The sequence below is a fragment of the Mustela erminea genome, chromosome 5 (genome assembly GCF_009829155.1).
Source record: "Mustela erminea isolate mMusErm1 chromosome 5, mMusErm1.Pri, whole genome shotgun sequence".
Lineage (NCBI taxonomy): Eukaryota > Metazoa > Chordata > Mammalia > Carnivora > Mustelidae > Mustela > Mustela erminea.
In genome coordinates, this window is record NC_045618.1 from 101445181 (window position 1) to 101461200 (window position 16020).

General features: G+C 36.7%; 1 protein-coding gene across 4 annotated transcripts; it reads right to left on the reverse strand.

Annotated features, from left to right (window-relative positions):
• Positions 1 to 130: 130 nt before the first annotated feature.
• GNPNAT1 (glucosamine-phosphate N-acetyltransferase 1) lies at positions 131 to 13853 on the reverse strand. Of its 4 annotated transcripts, none has more exons than XM_032344240.1 (6): positions 13617 to 13853; positions 7465 to 7632; positions 5949 to 6011; positions 4176 to 4303; positions 3128 to 3189; positions 131 to 1284 (listed from the first exon to the last, which is right to left on the reverse strand). In XM_032344240.1, the coding sequence occupies exons 2-6, from the start codon at positions 7616 to 7618 to the stop codon at positions 1137 to 1139; spliced, it is 555 nt and encodes a 184-aa protein (XP_032200131.1). In that variant the 5' UTR covers positions 7619 to 7632; positions 13617 to 13853; the 3' UTR covers positions 131 to 1136. The 4 variants fall into 4 exon arrangements, with proteins under 4 accessions (XP_032200131.1, XP_032200133.1, XP_032200132.1 ...); XM_032344242.1 differs by having other exon boundaries at positions 13720 to 13803; XM_032344241.1 differs by having other exon boundaries at positions 13672 to 13779.
• Between the last annotated feature and the right edge of the window lie 2167 nt (positions 13854 to 16020).

The following is a 16020-nucleotide window of genomic DNA, read 5'->3' on the forward strand; positions in this document are numbered from 1 at the left end:
AGTGGTTGGTCTTTACCTTCCCAGTTAATTTTGCAAAGAGTACACAAAACCGAAATCTTATGAACCAGGATGTGACCTAATAGTTCAATAGAAGACTCAAGAAAAAGACATTAGAATTCTAACAAAAAACTTCACTGTATGAACAGGTTTAATGTAACATGGAATGCAAAAGATTAGAACCATTAACAAAATACTGAATTCTTCAACTTACAAAAATAATTAAAATAAATAAAATCAAAACAAGATAGTGACCAGAATAGTACCATGACAATCACAGTAAATAGAAAAGCTTCCATCAGCATTTTAAGGATGTAACAATTGCAGTATGATACATATTTAAATATTCCACTCAGTTTTGTCATTTCTTTTTCATAAAAATGTTACTCAGAAGAAAGGCTTCAGACATCGATGAAAAGATGAGAAATCAGGTTCGAAATACTTAATACATCAAGATTTGTTAATTTACTGTTAAAAAGTACCTTATACTTGCTCTTAGGTATTTTAAACAAATAAATAATTATACTTCACATATGACAGGTGGTACCTTATCTGCATAAGAATTATATAAACTTTTAGATGTACACATTTTATAATTTTCATTTGTACTTTAAAAGGCTGACCAAGTTGTTTACCAGTATAGTAAAAGGATTAACAATTGTTGGACTGCACTACATTTAGTTATATCTTATCCAATTTCACATGATATATGGGAAAAAAGTATTCATTTTATGAGTGTGATAACAGCCTTATTCATGGTATGCTTTTTTTTTTTTTAATGAGCAGTACAGATAGCAGACACATAACTCCTTACTACCTATACTCTAACTACAAAGAAATGAAGCCAAACTTTAGAAAAATACAATGCAAGAAAAGATTCAAGTTAAAAATATATTCCTTTGGTTAAAAATCATCCCCTTTATAATATTCATTTGTAATCTAAACTCACAGCATATCCCACCAGCCCAAAGTAATCTTCTAAATGTCATTATATTTGTTGTATTACCATGTTTTTTTTCAATCCAGAATTTATGGAGGTCACTGGGTTGCAGCAACAAAGTATTTTAACTCTAGGAGAGTATTGCCTTGTTGCGTTAGCTCCTTTGACAAATGTCTTTCTTTCTTTACAAATGTCTTTTTTACTTTAGAAACCTCCGACACATGTAGTTTTCTTCAGATACTGTATATCCAAACTTTTTATAGAAACCAACATTTTGTGGTAGACATTCAAGGGTAATCTTATAACAGTTCAGTTTCTTGCTTAGCAAAGTAAGGGTTGATAATAACCTGAAATTCAAAAGGTGGGGGGAAGCATAGAACATTTGTTAATAAAAATGCATTTGAGTAACTCAATATGAATGAATGAAATTATATAAATAAAACAAGTTTATATTAGAAACAGGTTTAGTACATGACCTTTCTCACTATATTCATTTAAATATTCAAACTGTAAGGGGAAAAGCATTTAATTCACCCAAAGCATTTTACTGTTTCAAATATACTTTACCTAGTAATCTCTAGCCCATTAATAAATAGGACAAAATACTAAAGTCTCCCTAAACCATCTTTAAAAATAGGTTTAAGATTAAATGTTAACACTGAAGACTGTCAATCTTTTTAAAAAATATGGCCAAAATTAAAAATTTTTTTTTCCTAAATCTGTTCAAACTACTTAGGAACAGTCAAAATTCCCACATGTAATGAGTAAATAGCGTTGTTCTTTATCATTTTAAAGCCAGTATTTGTGAAAGGATTATCACATAAATTAGTATGAAATAGAAACAAAGCAAAAAGATACATTTTTCAAATCCTTAAAAAATCCAAACCCAGTATAAGAATGTGATTCTAGGGACACCTGGATGGCTCGGTGTGGTAACCATCTGTCTTAGCACAGGTTATGATCTCAGGGTCCTGAGATAGAGACGTACTTTGGGTTCCCTGCTCAGCAGGGAGTCTTCTCCTCCCTCCCACCGCCTGCTCTCTCCCTCTTTCTCTCTCTCAAATAAATTAAATCTTAAAATATATATATATATATATAGGTATATATATGTATGATTTTAATTGCCTTAGGAAAAAAAAGTAGAAAAGAGCTACAAAGTTTGGTTGGAGAGTTCTCTCATGTTTGCATACACTGAAAAGTAGTATCATTTTGAAGAAAGCACATCTTGGCTGAGGTTATGAAATTACAAAAGATAAGACAGAAGTGGACTTCTAGAAGCTGGTCTGTTTTTTTCACTAATATATCCCAAATACCTTGAATAATACCTGGCACATAGCAGGACTTAATATTTATTGAGTGAGTTCTTTAAAACTCAGAAGAGATGGTATTAAGAAGCAAGTTCTAGCTTATAAAATAGGCAATAAACCTATGAAACAAATTTATTTTAAGGGATTTAGATAAATGCATAAGGGATTATACAGGAAAGGCGTATATGTTTAGTATATGTTTCTAAAACTTACAAGACTGAGAACATTTCCTGTTTCTAAATATGACTGGGAAACTGGGATGAATCACTTGACTTAGCCAAAAGTTTGTTTTCTACTAGTAGGAGAATGGGTATTATGCTTAGCGAAATAAGTCAGTCAGAGAAAGACAATTATCATATGACCTCTCTGATATGAGGAATTTGAGAGGCAGGGCCGGGGTTCTTGGGCAGTAGGGAGGGAAAAAAATTAAACAAGATGGGACTGGGGAGGGAGACAAACCATAAGAGACTGTTAATCTCAGGAAACAAATGGAGGGTTACTGGGGGGTGGGGAGGGAAGGATAAGGTGGCTAGGTTATGGACACTGGGGAGGGTATGTGCTATGGTGAGTGCTATGAATTGCGTAAGACTGATGAGTCACACACCTGTACCCTTGAAGCAAATAATACATTATATGTTAAAAAAAAAAGTTAATAAAAATGTTAGTCAATAAAACAGTATACTTCGAATTTCTAAAATTCATGATAAAGGGTAAAAATATTTTCTTTATTAAATTTACTTTAAGCTACAGAATGAGCCTAATTAATGACACCTAAGAAGGACTTCAAATAGGAGAACATTTTTTAACAAATACTTGAGCAAGACACTATTAAGGGAAACAGAAAAGGGATCTAACCAGGGATACCTTGTTTCTGCCTACTTACAGTTTGCCAAGCTGCTTTCCTCTGCATTCATCACTAACAACAACATCTTCTACTCTTCCTCTCTGAAAATATAATGTTTTAAAGGACTAGGCATTTTAAGCTAATTCAGCAAGTGACATAATTCACTGATGTTTTGTAAACAAACTTCAAAAACCAAATTGCAAGCCTTTTTTACTTACTATAGAGGAAATACAATGAATCAATTTATGGCCTAATCTTGTTTTGTCTATATTCTAAATCTTCTCAACCCACTGTTTTAAAGCGGATTTCAGAATCCATATCACCAAAATGTAATCTTGTCATGTTCATACTACATCACCTTATTCCTTGCATAATAGCAGTTTCTTTCAAACATCCAAATACAATTTATTAATTTCTAGTAAAAACCCACCAAATTCATACTTCACAGAAGTCTTCTGTTTTATAACATTTTCTTTTCTCTAGCTTTATTATAAAAATACCATATATAATATACATAACATACAAAATACATGTTAATCAACTGTTATGTTGTTGGTAACGCTTCCAGTCAACAGGCTATTAGTAGTTTTGGGAGTCAAGTTACATGCAAATTTTTGACTTCAAGAAGTGGGAGGGGTGTCAGCGTCCTTAGCTCCCATGTTGTTCAGGGGTCAATTATATAATATTTTGAACCTTTAACTGCTTGGAGACTGCTAAAAATTTGTGTTGATCTATATACAAAGTATTGTTATTGTTCTTTTTTAAATAACATAGGTATTCTAATCATTACTGCCAAATTTTATGATGCTGACTTGGTTTCTCTTGGACTATACCATCTGACACTTTGCAGAACAATTTTTTGCAAACAATTCAGATTATTAATATTTTCTTCCTCTTAACTTCAGAACATAATGGGAAAATGTTACTAAGTGATTTCTAATAAGCAGAGTTTTTTTCAGGGCAATATAGCTTTCATTTTACAATGAAATGCAGTAAGAAAATAAGATTGGTTTAATGGAAACTCAAAGTTGGTTTTGCTAGAAAACACGTGTTCATTTTATTCGTAAGTGTTAAGGTGAACACATACCTTAGCACAGGAATGGATGAATTTATGTTCTATTATCAGAGTTGCTGTAGCAACAATTTGTCCTAAAGTCACATCTTCCACAACTGTAACATAGTAATCTCCAGATTTCTTCATGTGCTCAAAAGATTCTGTGGAAATTGGAAAAGCGTTATGTGGTAGACATTAACATATATTTAGCTTATTTCATTAGTGAATATTTGAAGCTATTTCATCAGGTGATTTATACTTTGTTTCTAAAGAAAGTATTATTAGAAATTACCAAGTGGTTGAAACATCAGTAAATCATCAATGGGAATATGGTCTATACATTTTAAAAATCTGCCAAAGTACAACTATTAACAGCTATTTCAGATGAACAGCACTTATAATACAAATAAATTGTAGATGTTGCCACTTCTGTGACTAATGAAGACTTTTAATATCTTCATAACTTACTTTAAGTCAATTTCTTTAACCTTTACACTCAATAGTTGAATAGAACAAAACTGCAAATTTTAGTAAGAATGTTTACATGGCTCCATTCTGTAATTTTTCAGTTTCTGCCTTCAAAATATTTTGATAAAATAGTTTTCAGCTTTCCCTTTGTGTCCTGAAGTGTTTAATGACTACATGACTTGCTTTTTTTAAGAAACAGTCTGTTTTGCATGTTTTGAAAGCACCTGTGTACTAGGTAAAAAATGTCTCCGTTTCTAAGTAATCTTCTCAAAGTCACATGGCAAATAGGAGCAAAGATGGAATACTTTCCTCTCAAATTGATTTTTAGTACTCATATTGCCAAAATAATGGGTTTCTCATCTAATCTGATATGCATTCAAAGAAGAATTCATGAATAAAAGCAGCCTAATATTCTCACATACTGTTTATTTCCATAGTCTTGTTCTAGATAGGATTCTGGAGGGGGAAAGAAGATATAAATTCAATGAAGGAAAACAGTGAGAATCAGAAAATGGTGATTTTCATCTTGGGAGGGTCAGATAAGAGTACAAAACAAAATTACCTAGTGAAGGAAATGAAATTATAGAAAACAGGAGGATAGTGTTAGAGCAACGGATAGAATCAGGAAGGTTCTAGTCTTTTCCTTACCAATTACTACCTGTGATCTTAAGTCATTTGACCTCTCTGGATTTCCATTTTCTCATGTATAAAAAAAGGGGGCTGAACTATAAATTTGAAGATAACTGTTGATCTTAAAATTCAATATAGACAAATTAAATTTAGAACATAATTTCTTACCCTTTTTTATTTGGTGATGAAATTTCCATGAATAACCTAACCACATAAAAAAATACTACAATATAAACAATCTCTAGAGCTGCCACCTAGGTACAGAAATTATCTAAAAGTCAGGTATTTTGGGGGAACCTGGGTGGCTCAGTGGGTTAAGCCTCTGCCTTCAGCTCGGGTCATGGTCTCAGGGTCCTGGGATTGAGCCCCGCATCAGGCTGTCTGCTCAGCAGGGAGCCTGCTTCCTCCTCTCTCTCTCTCTCTCTCTCTGCCTGCCCACCTCTCTGCCTACTCATGATCTCTCTCTCTGTCAAATAAATAAATAAAACGTTTAAAAAAAAAAAAAGGTATTTTGTAAAACAGGATAATTACTACAATTGGATTCTAGAACAGGTTAGTCACATTAAACATTTAAATAATAGCTAATTGTTATAGGAATAATTTCCAGCTATTTGAACAAAACACACGCAGACACTTTGGAGCACAGCTCCAAATGAAAAATGTGTTTCCCTTTATTTTTCATTCAGGAAAAGAGAGTGTAATACTTACTCATAAATTGTTCAGGGTTGACAACACCAGTCTCTGTCAGTTGACCTAGTACCTTAAAGAAACCTAGTTTTGAAAAACAGATTTCAGATCATTAGAAGACCAAATAAAAGACCTATCAAAAGAAGCAGTGGGTGAAGCTGGTGGGATTATGGGCACTTACGTTTTCAAAACTTTCTGTGATCATTTTAAAATTAATTTTTATTATTTAAAAAGATTAAACTTTCTATAATCACTACATAAAACAATAATAGGTTCTATCAATGTTTTTGCCTGTGTAAGATTTTTGGAATAGTACAGACCTTAATGATTCAATATTTATAAAACCAGCAGGTATATTTTTCAATGTAATTTGCATTAAATTTGATGCAGGGAATGCCAAACTTTCCCAAATACATGCTTTGGTGCAAGATTATCATTATGACCAAATATAATATTTTTAAGATAAAATATAAATAACACTGAGACTAATTTTTAAAGATTCCTGTTAATTTCATTAATGTTAAATTAAATGTGAACATTTTAGAACTTACCTAGATTCCTATACACTCAATAATTAGCTTGACCAAAATTAGTTTCTTTAAATTTCCTACCAAAAAGAAAACTAAAAAGTTGATTTTATTTCAAAAACGAAAAAGTTGATTTTTTATTAAATTCATTAAATTTAAAGAAATCATTTGGAGAATTTAGACATTAAAAAAAGAAATATAAAATATATGTAAACAAAACCTTTGCAACTTATTCGAGGCATATATCTCCACCCTCATTCCCCATCCAGCTTCTTAGAGAAGATTTTTCCTTATGTGCCATTATAGATGATAATTTTACCTTTATGAAAAGTCTTTTTGGATTCTTAATGAGGAAAGAATGTTGTTGTACTTAAGTCATTTGGAATATGTTGCAGTAATACCTGGTCTTAGCCCTGATATATACATATTAGAATTGTGTGACTTTAAAAATTAAATATAAATGGGGCACCTGGCTAGCTCAGTTGGTGGAGGATGCAATTTGATCTTGGGGTCATGAGTTCGAGCCCTACACTAGGTGTGGAGCCTACTTCTAAATAAAATCTTAAAAAAAAATTAAGTACAAATAAATAATTCAAAAGTCACACTTATTTTTTAAAATTAGCACCATCATGTTTCTGGAGAAAACAGAATGCCAATTACAGTTGACCCTTGAATAACACAGGTTTCAACTGTATGGGTCCACTTATACACAGATTTTTTTCAATAAAAACCTTATAGTACTGTAAATAAGTTTTTCTCATGATTTTAGTAACATTCTCTTCTCTAGCTTACTTTAAGAATACATTATATAACACATATAACATATGAGTTCATCAACTATTTCTATTACTGCCAAGGCTTCCAATCAAAAGTAAGCAATTAGTTAAGTGTTTAGCAAATCAAAATTTATACACAGATTTTTCAAATGCACACGAGTCAGTACCCTAACTCCCATGTTGTCCAAGACCAACTGTGTAATTCTAACCAGGATATGTAAATGGAATCCCTACCTCTATTTAAGTCAGCAGTACAAAGGGGCCTCAAGACCAAACCTTCTCCAGGATGTGTTGGGGAAATGGCTGGAGAAAATGTAGCTGTATTCTGGCTCCAGTCCACTTCTTTGAGTAGACTTGGGTCAAACATAGGAGTTTCATCAGGTTTCATCTTTGCAGTAAGGCCTAAAATAAGAATTTTAAATGGTAAGGCATTTTAATATGGAATTAGGATCAGTGAGAAATTCTATTACTTAATAAAAATATGCAAGCTCTTTTATCCTGAATCTAACATAAATGCCACAACCACAAATAGAAAACTCATGGTAAACATCAGATAGTAAACAAGTGACTGTAAGTTTTAAACTTTAAAACCGCATTTTCTAGCAAGTATTTTAAAACTTTTCCTGGGGCACCTGGGTAGCTCAGTGCTTAGGCAAACAACTCTTAGTTTTTGCTTGGGTCATGATCTCAAGGGTTGGGCTCTGCGCTGGGCTGAGTCTGCTGGAGATTCTCTCCCTTCATCTGACCCTCCTCACGCTGACATGCATGCTCTAAAATAAATGAATAAAATCTTAAAAATACATATTTCCTGTGGGTTGGTGTTAGCATAGCACTGTGAATAGCTCACTTTCCATGAGATTTTACTTTCTTTTCATTATTGGATTTTATTATTGGGCTAAGAAATTATTTGTTGGTGGTCTTACCACTAAGACTTACTGGGTATGTTTCTTGTCTTTTTTTTGTACAAACCATGAACAGAAGGTAACTGATGAACAGGCTTAAATTAACTCTACATTCATTGTAATATTTGGTCTTAGCTATGACAGATTCATATTAAAGTTATCTGTTGGATTTTGTTTTCACATCAGATTTTCTAGAAATCTATAATGTAAGTTTATCATCTGCAGCTTAAGAATAGCCAATGTTTTTCATGCTGTTTTAAAAGGATCAGTTATGGGCGCCTGGGTGGCTCAGTGGGTTAAGCCGCTGCCTTCGGCTCAGGTCATGATCACAGAGTCCTGGGATCGAGTCCCACATCGGGCTCCCTGCTCAGCAGAGAGCCTGCTTCCCTCTCTCTCTTTCTGCCTGCCTCTCCATCTACTTGTGATTTCTCTCTGTCAAATAAATAAATAAAATCTTTAAAAAAAATAAAATAAAATAAAAAATAAAAAAAAAAATAAAAGGATCAGTTATGGTACTGTCCTCCTCTGAACACTCAGAAATGGGCAGATTCTTACTAGGTGTAATCTAATAAAAAATAGACTAAATAACAAATATAAGGATAGACTAAAGCATAAAAATGGGGGCAGTGGCATGTCTGTGGAACACAGTGTTGTTAGAACAGGGTCTCCCTAACTGTTAGGAGACTGTAAAGCAACCTCTAACTTCCATTTCTATCTCTTTACCCAGTTAAGGAAACTATTCTATTTGATACTTGCTTCTAGAACTTTGAAACAAAGACTTTAAAGATATATATCCATAATATTACCATAAAATAAAGAAACAGGAAAAAATTAAAAGTGCATTTAATGACGATTTTCCCAATAACCCCACTCCCTTTATGTTCCCTATTTCCTAAGTCACAATATGCATAAAGGCAATTTTTCTCTTAACTTTTCCTTAAAGCTTGATTCAACTCCTGCCTGTGGAGCCCTGTGGAACCTATAGGTAATGCTACACTGTAGTAGAGGCTTTGGGAAGGTAACGTGGTGTAATAATAGAAGTTAACATTTGTTCGGCTCTTCAGATGAATCAGGCGTTGTTCAAAGAACTTTTACCCACTACTAATTCATTTACTTCAACAATCTTACAGGATAGGGATGATTATTATCGCCATTTTAACAGATGAGGAAATGCAGGCAACACATGGTAAGTAACCTGCCCAAGATCACAAAATTAGTAGAGCCATATTTAAACCCAAGACATAAAAAAACATGTGCTCTGGAGTCAAGCTGGTGTTCAAATATCAAATGCGATTATGGCTCATGTCAGCTCTGACAATGTTTCCTCATTTGTAAAATGGAGATAAAATTATTAGAAGGATTAAATGATTTATTATATATAGCACTTAATAGTGCCTAGCACACTGCAAGTGCTCAATGAAATATATTTTAGTTAGCAAATAATTAAAAATTCATGTTTATACATTTTTGTTAATATTTTTCATCTTTAATTCATGAGTCAGGTACTGTGCTAGGTATAAGGGCTACAAAAAGGACAACAGATTATCTATATGTTTATGTTAAACTGAAACATTCTTGGATAGGAAAGAAAAAAAGTAATCATAGTTAATATGTAGAATACCAAGGGGCTTTTTCCCCACCTCAAAAAGGACTTAAATGGGTTATGCCATAAACACTATTCCTGGCCCTAAGGTTAATAAGGAAATAAATTCTAATGATTAACAATCATTCATATCAAAGTTAACAAGCTTACAGTCCACTTGAAACATTTTTTACAGGTTAACTTTAATGCATGCACTTTACTGTTTGTCCCTGATAACTGGATCCTGAGGCTTTTGGGTCTATTCTCATCTCAAAGATGAGATGAGTAACATCATTGTAACAACATTTTTTTTTGGGTATGCAGATAAACAGGCTAAATATTTATTAACAAAGTAAAGTGTAAATATTAAATACAGAAGCCAGAGAGTGTTAAAAAATTTACTTCTTCAGGGCAACACACTATTTAAACAGTTTGATGATCATTTTATTTAACATACAGTTGTAACCATGAAATTTAAGGAACTCGAAAGGGAATTTAGGTGAACATTAGAATAATTTCAAGTTAACTAGATTACTTTTTCCTATAAAGCTGCCCAAGTTTACAATAAAATACAGCCTAGAAAACAAACAAAATGCAGTTAATAATTTCCAAGAGAGAAAGGAGAATTAGGCTTCTAATTAGGAGAATTAGGATTATGAAGCCTTTAACTAATGAATTTTAAACAGTAAATACTAATATTTTCCTATGCTTTTCTTTAACAAGATGGTCCTATTCCCATGAATGATCATAAAAATAAATAATAGTGGCTGCAATTTATGGAGTGCTTTGTATTTGTTAACTTATAAAAATACAAAAAATAAAAATACAATGAAAGGTCTACCATTATTATCCCCATTTTACAGACCAGGAAGCAGGCACAGTAATTTGCTCAAGGTAACAGGGCCAAGAAGGAATAGAGTTAGGATTCAAAACCAGGCAACAGATCCAGCTTCAAGGGCACTGGAACCCTGCAGTTACCCAGGGCCCCACAGTTGGTTTCACTCTCTGCTGCCACTGCCTTGAAATTATTATTATTATTTTTTTTTAAGATTTTATCCATTTATCAGAGAGAGAGAGAGGGGGAGAGAGCGAGCACAGGCAGACAGAATGGCAAGCAGAGGCAGAGGGAGAAGCAGGCTCCCTGCTGAGCAAGGAGCCCAATGTGGGACTCGATCCCAGGACGCTGGAATCATGACCCGAGCCGAAGGCAGCTGCTTAACCAACTGAGCCACCCAGGCGTCCCTGCCTTGAAATTCTTAATTTTTCAACAATGAGCCCTCCATTTCCTCCATATCAAAATACAATAAACAAAGCATTCTGAAAAGAAATAAGAATCCATTAACCAGGCAACCAGAAATTAAAATGTTTTTATGACCTAATTTACAAAACAAAGCCATACTTAAAGTTACTCTCCTTTATCTTACTCCTTCCCCATTTAGTAAAATTCTGCTGGTGCCCAATAAAATATGCTGGGAAAGTTAAACCCTACAGGATGTGATCTGATACCAAATTTCAAAAGATTTTAGAAAGGAATGAAATAGATAAATCTGGTTTACAAAAGAAATATTTTAGCATCTTAGGGTGCCCACAGTACTGCAAAACTTGGAAATTCCAGTAAATAGAATTGCAGCTGTCTGAGGCTGAATCTTGTCATTATCACTGGGGTGACTGATTTTCAAAAGTAAACCCTAGGGACACCTGGATGGCTCAGTTCGTCAAGCATCTGCCTTAGGTTCAGGTGATCCCAGAGCCCATGATCTTGGTGCTCCCTGATCAGCGGGGAATCTGCTTCTCCCTCTCACAGTTCTCCTGCTTGTGCTCTCTGTCAAATAAATAAAATCCTTTTTTTTTTTAAAAGATTTTATTTTATTTATTTGACAGAGATCACAAGCAGGCAGAGAGGCAGGCAGAGAGAGAGAGAGGTGGAAGCAGGCTCCCTGCTGAGCAGGAAGCCCCACGTGGGACTGGATCCCAGGACCCTGAGATCATGACCTGAGCCGAAGGCAGAGGCTTAACCCACTGAGCCACCCAGGTGCCCCAAATAAATAAAATAAAATCTTAAAACAAAAATTTTCAGAACTTTTCCAATTTAATTGCCAAGTTAGCATGCATTTACAAGGTCCATATATGCCTAACAGCCCAATAAATTCCTAGTGAATCAATAACAAATGGTATAAGACTTACTTAAAAGCCACATTTCAGAAAATTCAAAAGAAGAAAGATTCCCAGATTGCCACAAGTGAGATCACAAAAACCATACACCAAACTCATTTTTACTAGGATCATCAGGTTTTCATTCAGTTCACTATTCTTTGGACACAATTTCAACAATTCCCAGCTTCTACAGCACACTAAAATATAAAGTGTATTTGCGAGGAGGTGCTGCTAGAAACAAGCAACTGAGAGCAACAAGTAATAACAGACACTGGGAATGAAGATCTTTAAAGTTGATATAAAAAATTTAAAAGCATGGGGCACGTGGGTGGCTCAGGTCATGATCTCAGGGTCCTGGGATTGAGCCCCGCATCATATCCGGCTCTCTGCTCAGCCGGGAGCCTGCTTCCCTTCCTCTCTCTCTGCCTGCCTCTCTGCTACTTGTGATCTTTGTCAAATAAATAAAATCTTTTAAAATTTTTTTTAAAAATTAAAAGCATAATCCAAATCCAAGGCCAAGTGTAAGGTGCTTAGCATATTTCAAGAGCCACGGGGCCATCACAACATTACTTCAGTATATGAATGGGGGAAAGTTTGCTGTTTGAGACTTTAGTGTTTGTCTACATAAATTTCATAACAATTTCAATAATAATTCGATTAAATTTTTAATCGAAAAAATTTTATTCGCTGATGATTTTTAACAGGCCTAGCCATATTATTATTAAGTTATGCAATTATATGTCACTTGAAAATTTTAAAAACTATTTTCTGATCGTTTTGATCCCTATAATCTGGCATTATTCCCAGACTACCGATTAGGAAACAAGCATGTGGAGCCCCAAGGTAACACAGCAAACAAGTGAACTGGGACTAGAATCCTATCTTGTTTTCCCATCTTGAACTCTAAAATACAATACTCAATAGACACCAATCTTTACATCATCCTACCAAATAGGTAGCTCTAATTTGAAGAAATGTCAGCGAATCTGCCTAAACAGAACTGATCTAAATGATTTCTAGAGACCCATTCTAAGATTTGTTCATTAGTGTATAACCTAACAAAACTAATTCCATAATCGCCCGTTTCCATTTTGTGTGAATTTTAAAAGTTGGGTGTACATAGACATCAGCTCCTCTTACAAGGGAAATCATAGTGCTCAGTGTACCTAGGGGTACAAGCCCCGGGAAAAGAGACAAAGGATGTCCTTCCTTCCCGCAGTGAAAGTCCCTGTTAGTCAGTGCAGGACGTGATCTTTGGAGCAGGAGCATGTCTTCAAGCCGCTCCCGACCTCCGTGGGGTGCACCTCGGAAAGGAACGGCTAAAAGGGGGGTTTCGGGGCATTTGTGCCCGTTGAAAACCGATGGCGGCAGAGACTAAGCAACTGTCTCCATCCTCCACGCTGAAGCCTGCTGAGCAAGAGTTAGTTTCGACCCCAGTCCCTGCTCCCGCACCCCTGTACAGCTGGACGCCTGGACCCCTGGTCCTCAGCCCTAACCTCTCTCTGCTCCAGGCGCGTGTCCGCTCAAGTTGCTCGGAACCGCGCTCTACAACCACATGTGCACCCACCTGGCCAAGCTAAATGCGCGGCTCCCGGAAAAAACACCTCCCACCCGGGCCTAGCTCGCCTCCCCCCGGGCGCGGCAGGCACAGTCACACCTGTTTGATAAATGTGCAGGCAGGCCCACGACGGCCCCCAGGACACCCGGCGCGGCCCCGCTCTCGCTCCCCGGCCCCCAGCCTCCCTCACCCGTGGAGGCCTCGCGGTCGGCGCTCCTCTCCAGGCCCGTCGGACTCTCACCCACCCGGGTACACAGTACCGGATCCGGATCCGGCTTCAGCGCCAGCCCCACCTCCTCCGCCACCTCCCGAGCCACGGTTGCCGTCGCGGCCGCCGCTGCGAGAGCCGCGACCAGGACGTGGCAGCGCCAACGCCTCCGCCCCACCCCGGGCCGCTGACGCACGGCCGCGCGCAGGCGGGCGGGGGCGCTCCGGGGGCGAGGGGCGGGCCGGGGCGGGGCCTGAGGCAAGCTCTCGCACGTGGGGCGCGGCGAGGACGGCCCCCGCGAGGACTCCGCCTCCCGGCGGCGCGGGGCTGCACCCCGGCTGCCTCCTCTCCGCCTTCCCGCGGCGTCCGGCTCTCCGCTTCTCTGGAGATAACTCAGCGGACGAGTCAGCGAAGCGGAGTAAGTGCTCAGAGTGTGCGCCTCCTTCATTTTCGGAAGCCGGAGGTTCGGCCTCTTGCCCTCCTCGGTAGCCCCTTGTGGCCCCTTCTTTTAATAGTCCGTTTAATGAGGACTTCAGCGACTCACCCGCAGCTGGAAGTTCCCCATCCCCAGTTTTCTGAGTCACCTCCATGAAACGGGGCCACTACGCTCTTTCAAGTCCTTTTTGGATGAACCATAGGGTTGAGGCGCGGGTTAGCTGTGGCGGGTTTGCCTCTCAGGGGACAATTGGCAATGTCTGGAACTTTCTCAGCCTCCTGTCTGTGGGAGGGGTGTCCCTGGCGTCTCTCCACAGGAGAGGGGACGGGTGAGGAGAGACCAGGGACGCTGTGAAACATCTTGAAATACACAGAACAGGGCCCCACAACAACGTTTCAGCCTGGTCTCAAATGTCAGTCCTGCTGAGGTGGAGAAAACCTGTGTTAGGACAAGAAAAAAATGACTTTTCTCTGAGCTTCCATTTCCAACACAGGTGTCCTCATTTTACAGATGGGGAAACCGAGATCCAGAGATGTTAAGTAATTTACCAAAGTCACATAGCTTAGTAGCTCCCGTTCCTTGTCTTAGACCGTAAGTTTTCAACTTACTGAAATTGCAAAGTATTTTATTCTTAATACTGTTCGAAGAACACCATATATATCGTCTGCCAGGAATTATATTTTCTGCTTATTTGTGAGATTTAAATTTCAGTTAACACTTTTACTGGTTCATGCACTCTCACACCATCAAACAGTAGTGAGGCTGATGGCATCCACATTTCTGTATCCATCCCTCCTTTTACCCCTTTGCATAGGAAAGAATGTATAAGATATAAAAAGAAATAAACACAAATGTTAAACATACAGCTTTGTTTCTTTACTACAGTCCGGCCCTATGTTTTCAATGAGTTTCTTCTGAGCGACAGAATCCTGTAAATTTTATAAGTTAGCAAAAACTGAAGCAATCAATTATAAAATTTATCATAGAGCACAGTTCTAAGAGATACCCAAAAGATCTCCTGCATTTAGACGTATCTCTCCTTTTTCTTTTGGACCAAAGGAACGCAATTTCTCCTTTTTTAGCGCCCTCCTTTTTTGCATGTTGGTGTACATGCAGTGAGGATCCAAGGTAGCCAGGTGACAATCTCAGTGTCTAGTTTAATGGAATCATAGATGTGTTTTCTAGTCATTTTTACTTACTTTTTAATTGAGATATAAATCACATGTAACATTGTATTAGTTTTAGATTTATAACGTGATTTGATATACTTATTTTGCAAGATGATTATTTCAGTAAGTTTAATTAACATCCCTCAGCACACATAGTTATGAATTTTTTTTCTTGTGATGAGAACTTTTAACATTTACTCGCTTCATAATTTTCAAGTATACAGTACAGTATTGTTACCTGTACTCACCATGCATCATCCAAGACTAATTTAACTTATAACTGGAAGTTTGTGCCTTTTGACCCCTTCACTGATTTTGCTCCACATCCACCAACTCTGTAACCACTAATTTGTTGTCTTTACCTATGATTTTTTTTTAATTCAGCATAGAAGTGAGATCATACAGTATCTGTCTTTCTCTGCTTATTTCACTTACTGTAATGTATTAAAGCTCCATCCAAGTTGTAAATGACAGGATTTCCTTTTTAATGGCTGAATAATATTCCACTGTTCGTGTGTTTGTGTGTGTGTGTGTATACACAAACTTCTTTATCCACTCATCTAACGGTGGACACTTAAGTTGTTTCATGTCTTAGCTATTGTTAGTAATGCTGCTATGAACATGTAGGTGTGTATATCTTTTCTGGAAAGTGGTTAAATTTTTTTTTGTAAGTATGCAGATGTGGAATTGCAGACCATATGATAGTTTCTCTTTCAAAATTTTTGAGGAACATGTTTTTGTTTTTGTTTTATGTTGCTTAGAACAGTTTTTTTTTAAGTTT

Excerpts from the sequence above, each read along its gene's own strand:
- GNPNAT1 (XM_032344240.1), bottom strand. The coding sequence starts at position 7,618 with ATGAAACCTGATGAAACTCCTATGTTTGACCCAAGTCTACTCAAAGAA. Across the intron at positions 3,190-4,175 it reads TCATCCATTCCTGTGCTAAG|AGAGGAAGAGTAGAAGATGT; the intron begins GTATGTGTTCAC and ends TTATATTTTCAG. Across the intron at positions 1,285-3,127 it reads GGAAAGCAGCTTGGCAAACT|GTTATTATCAACCCTTACTT; the intron begins GTAAGTAGGCAG and ends TTTGAATTTCAG.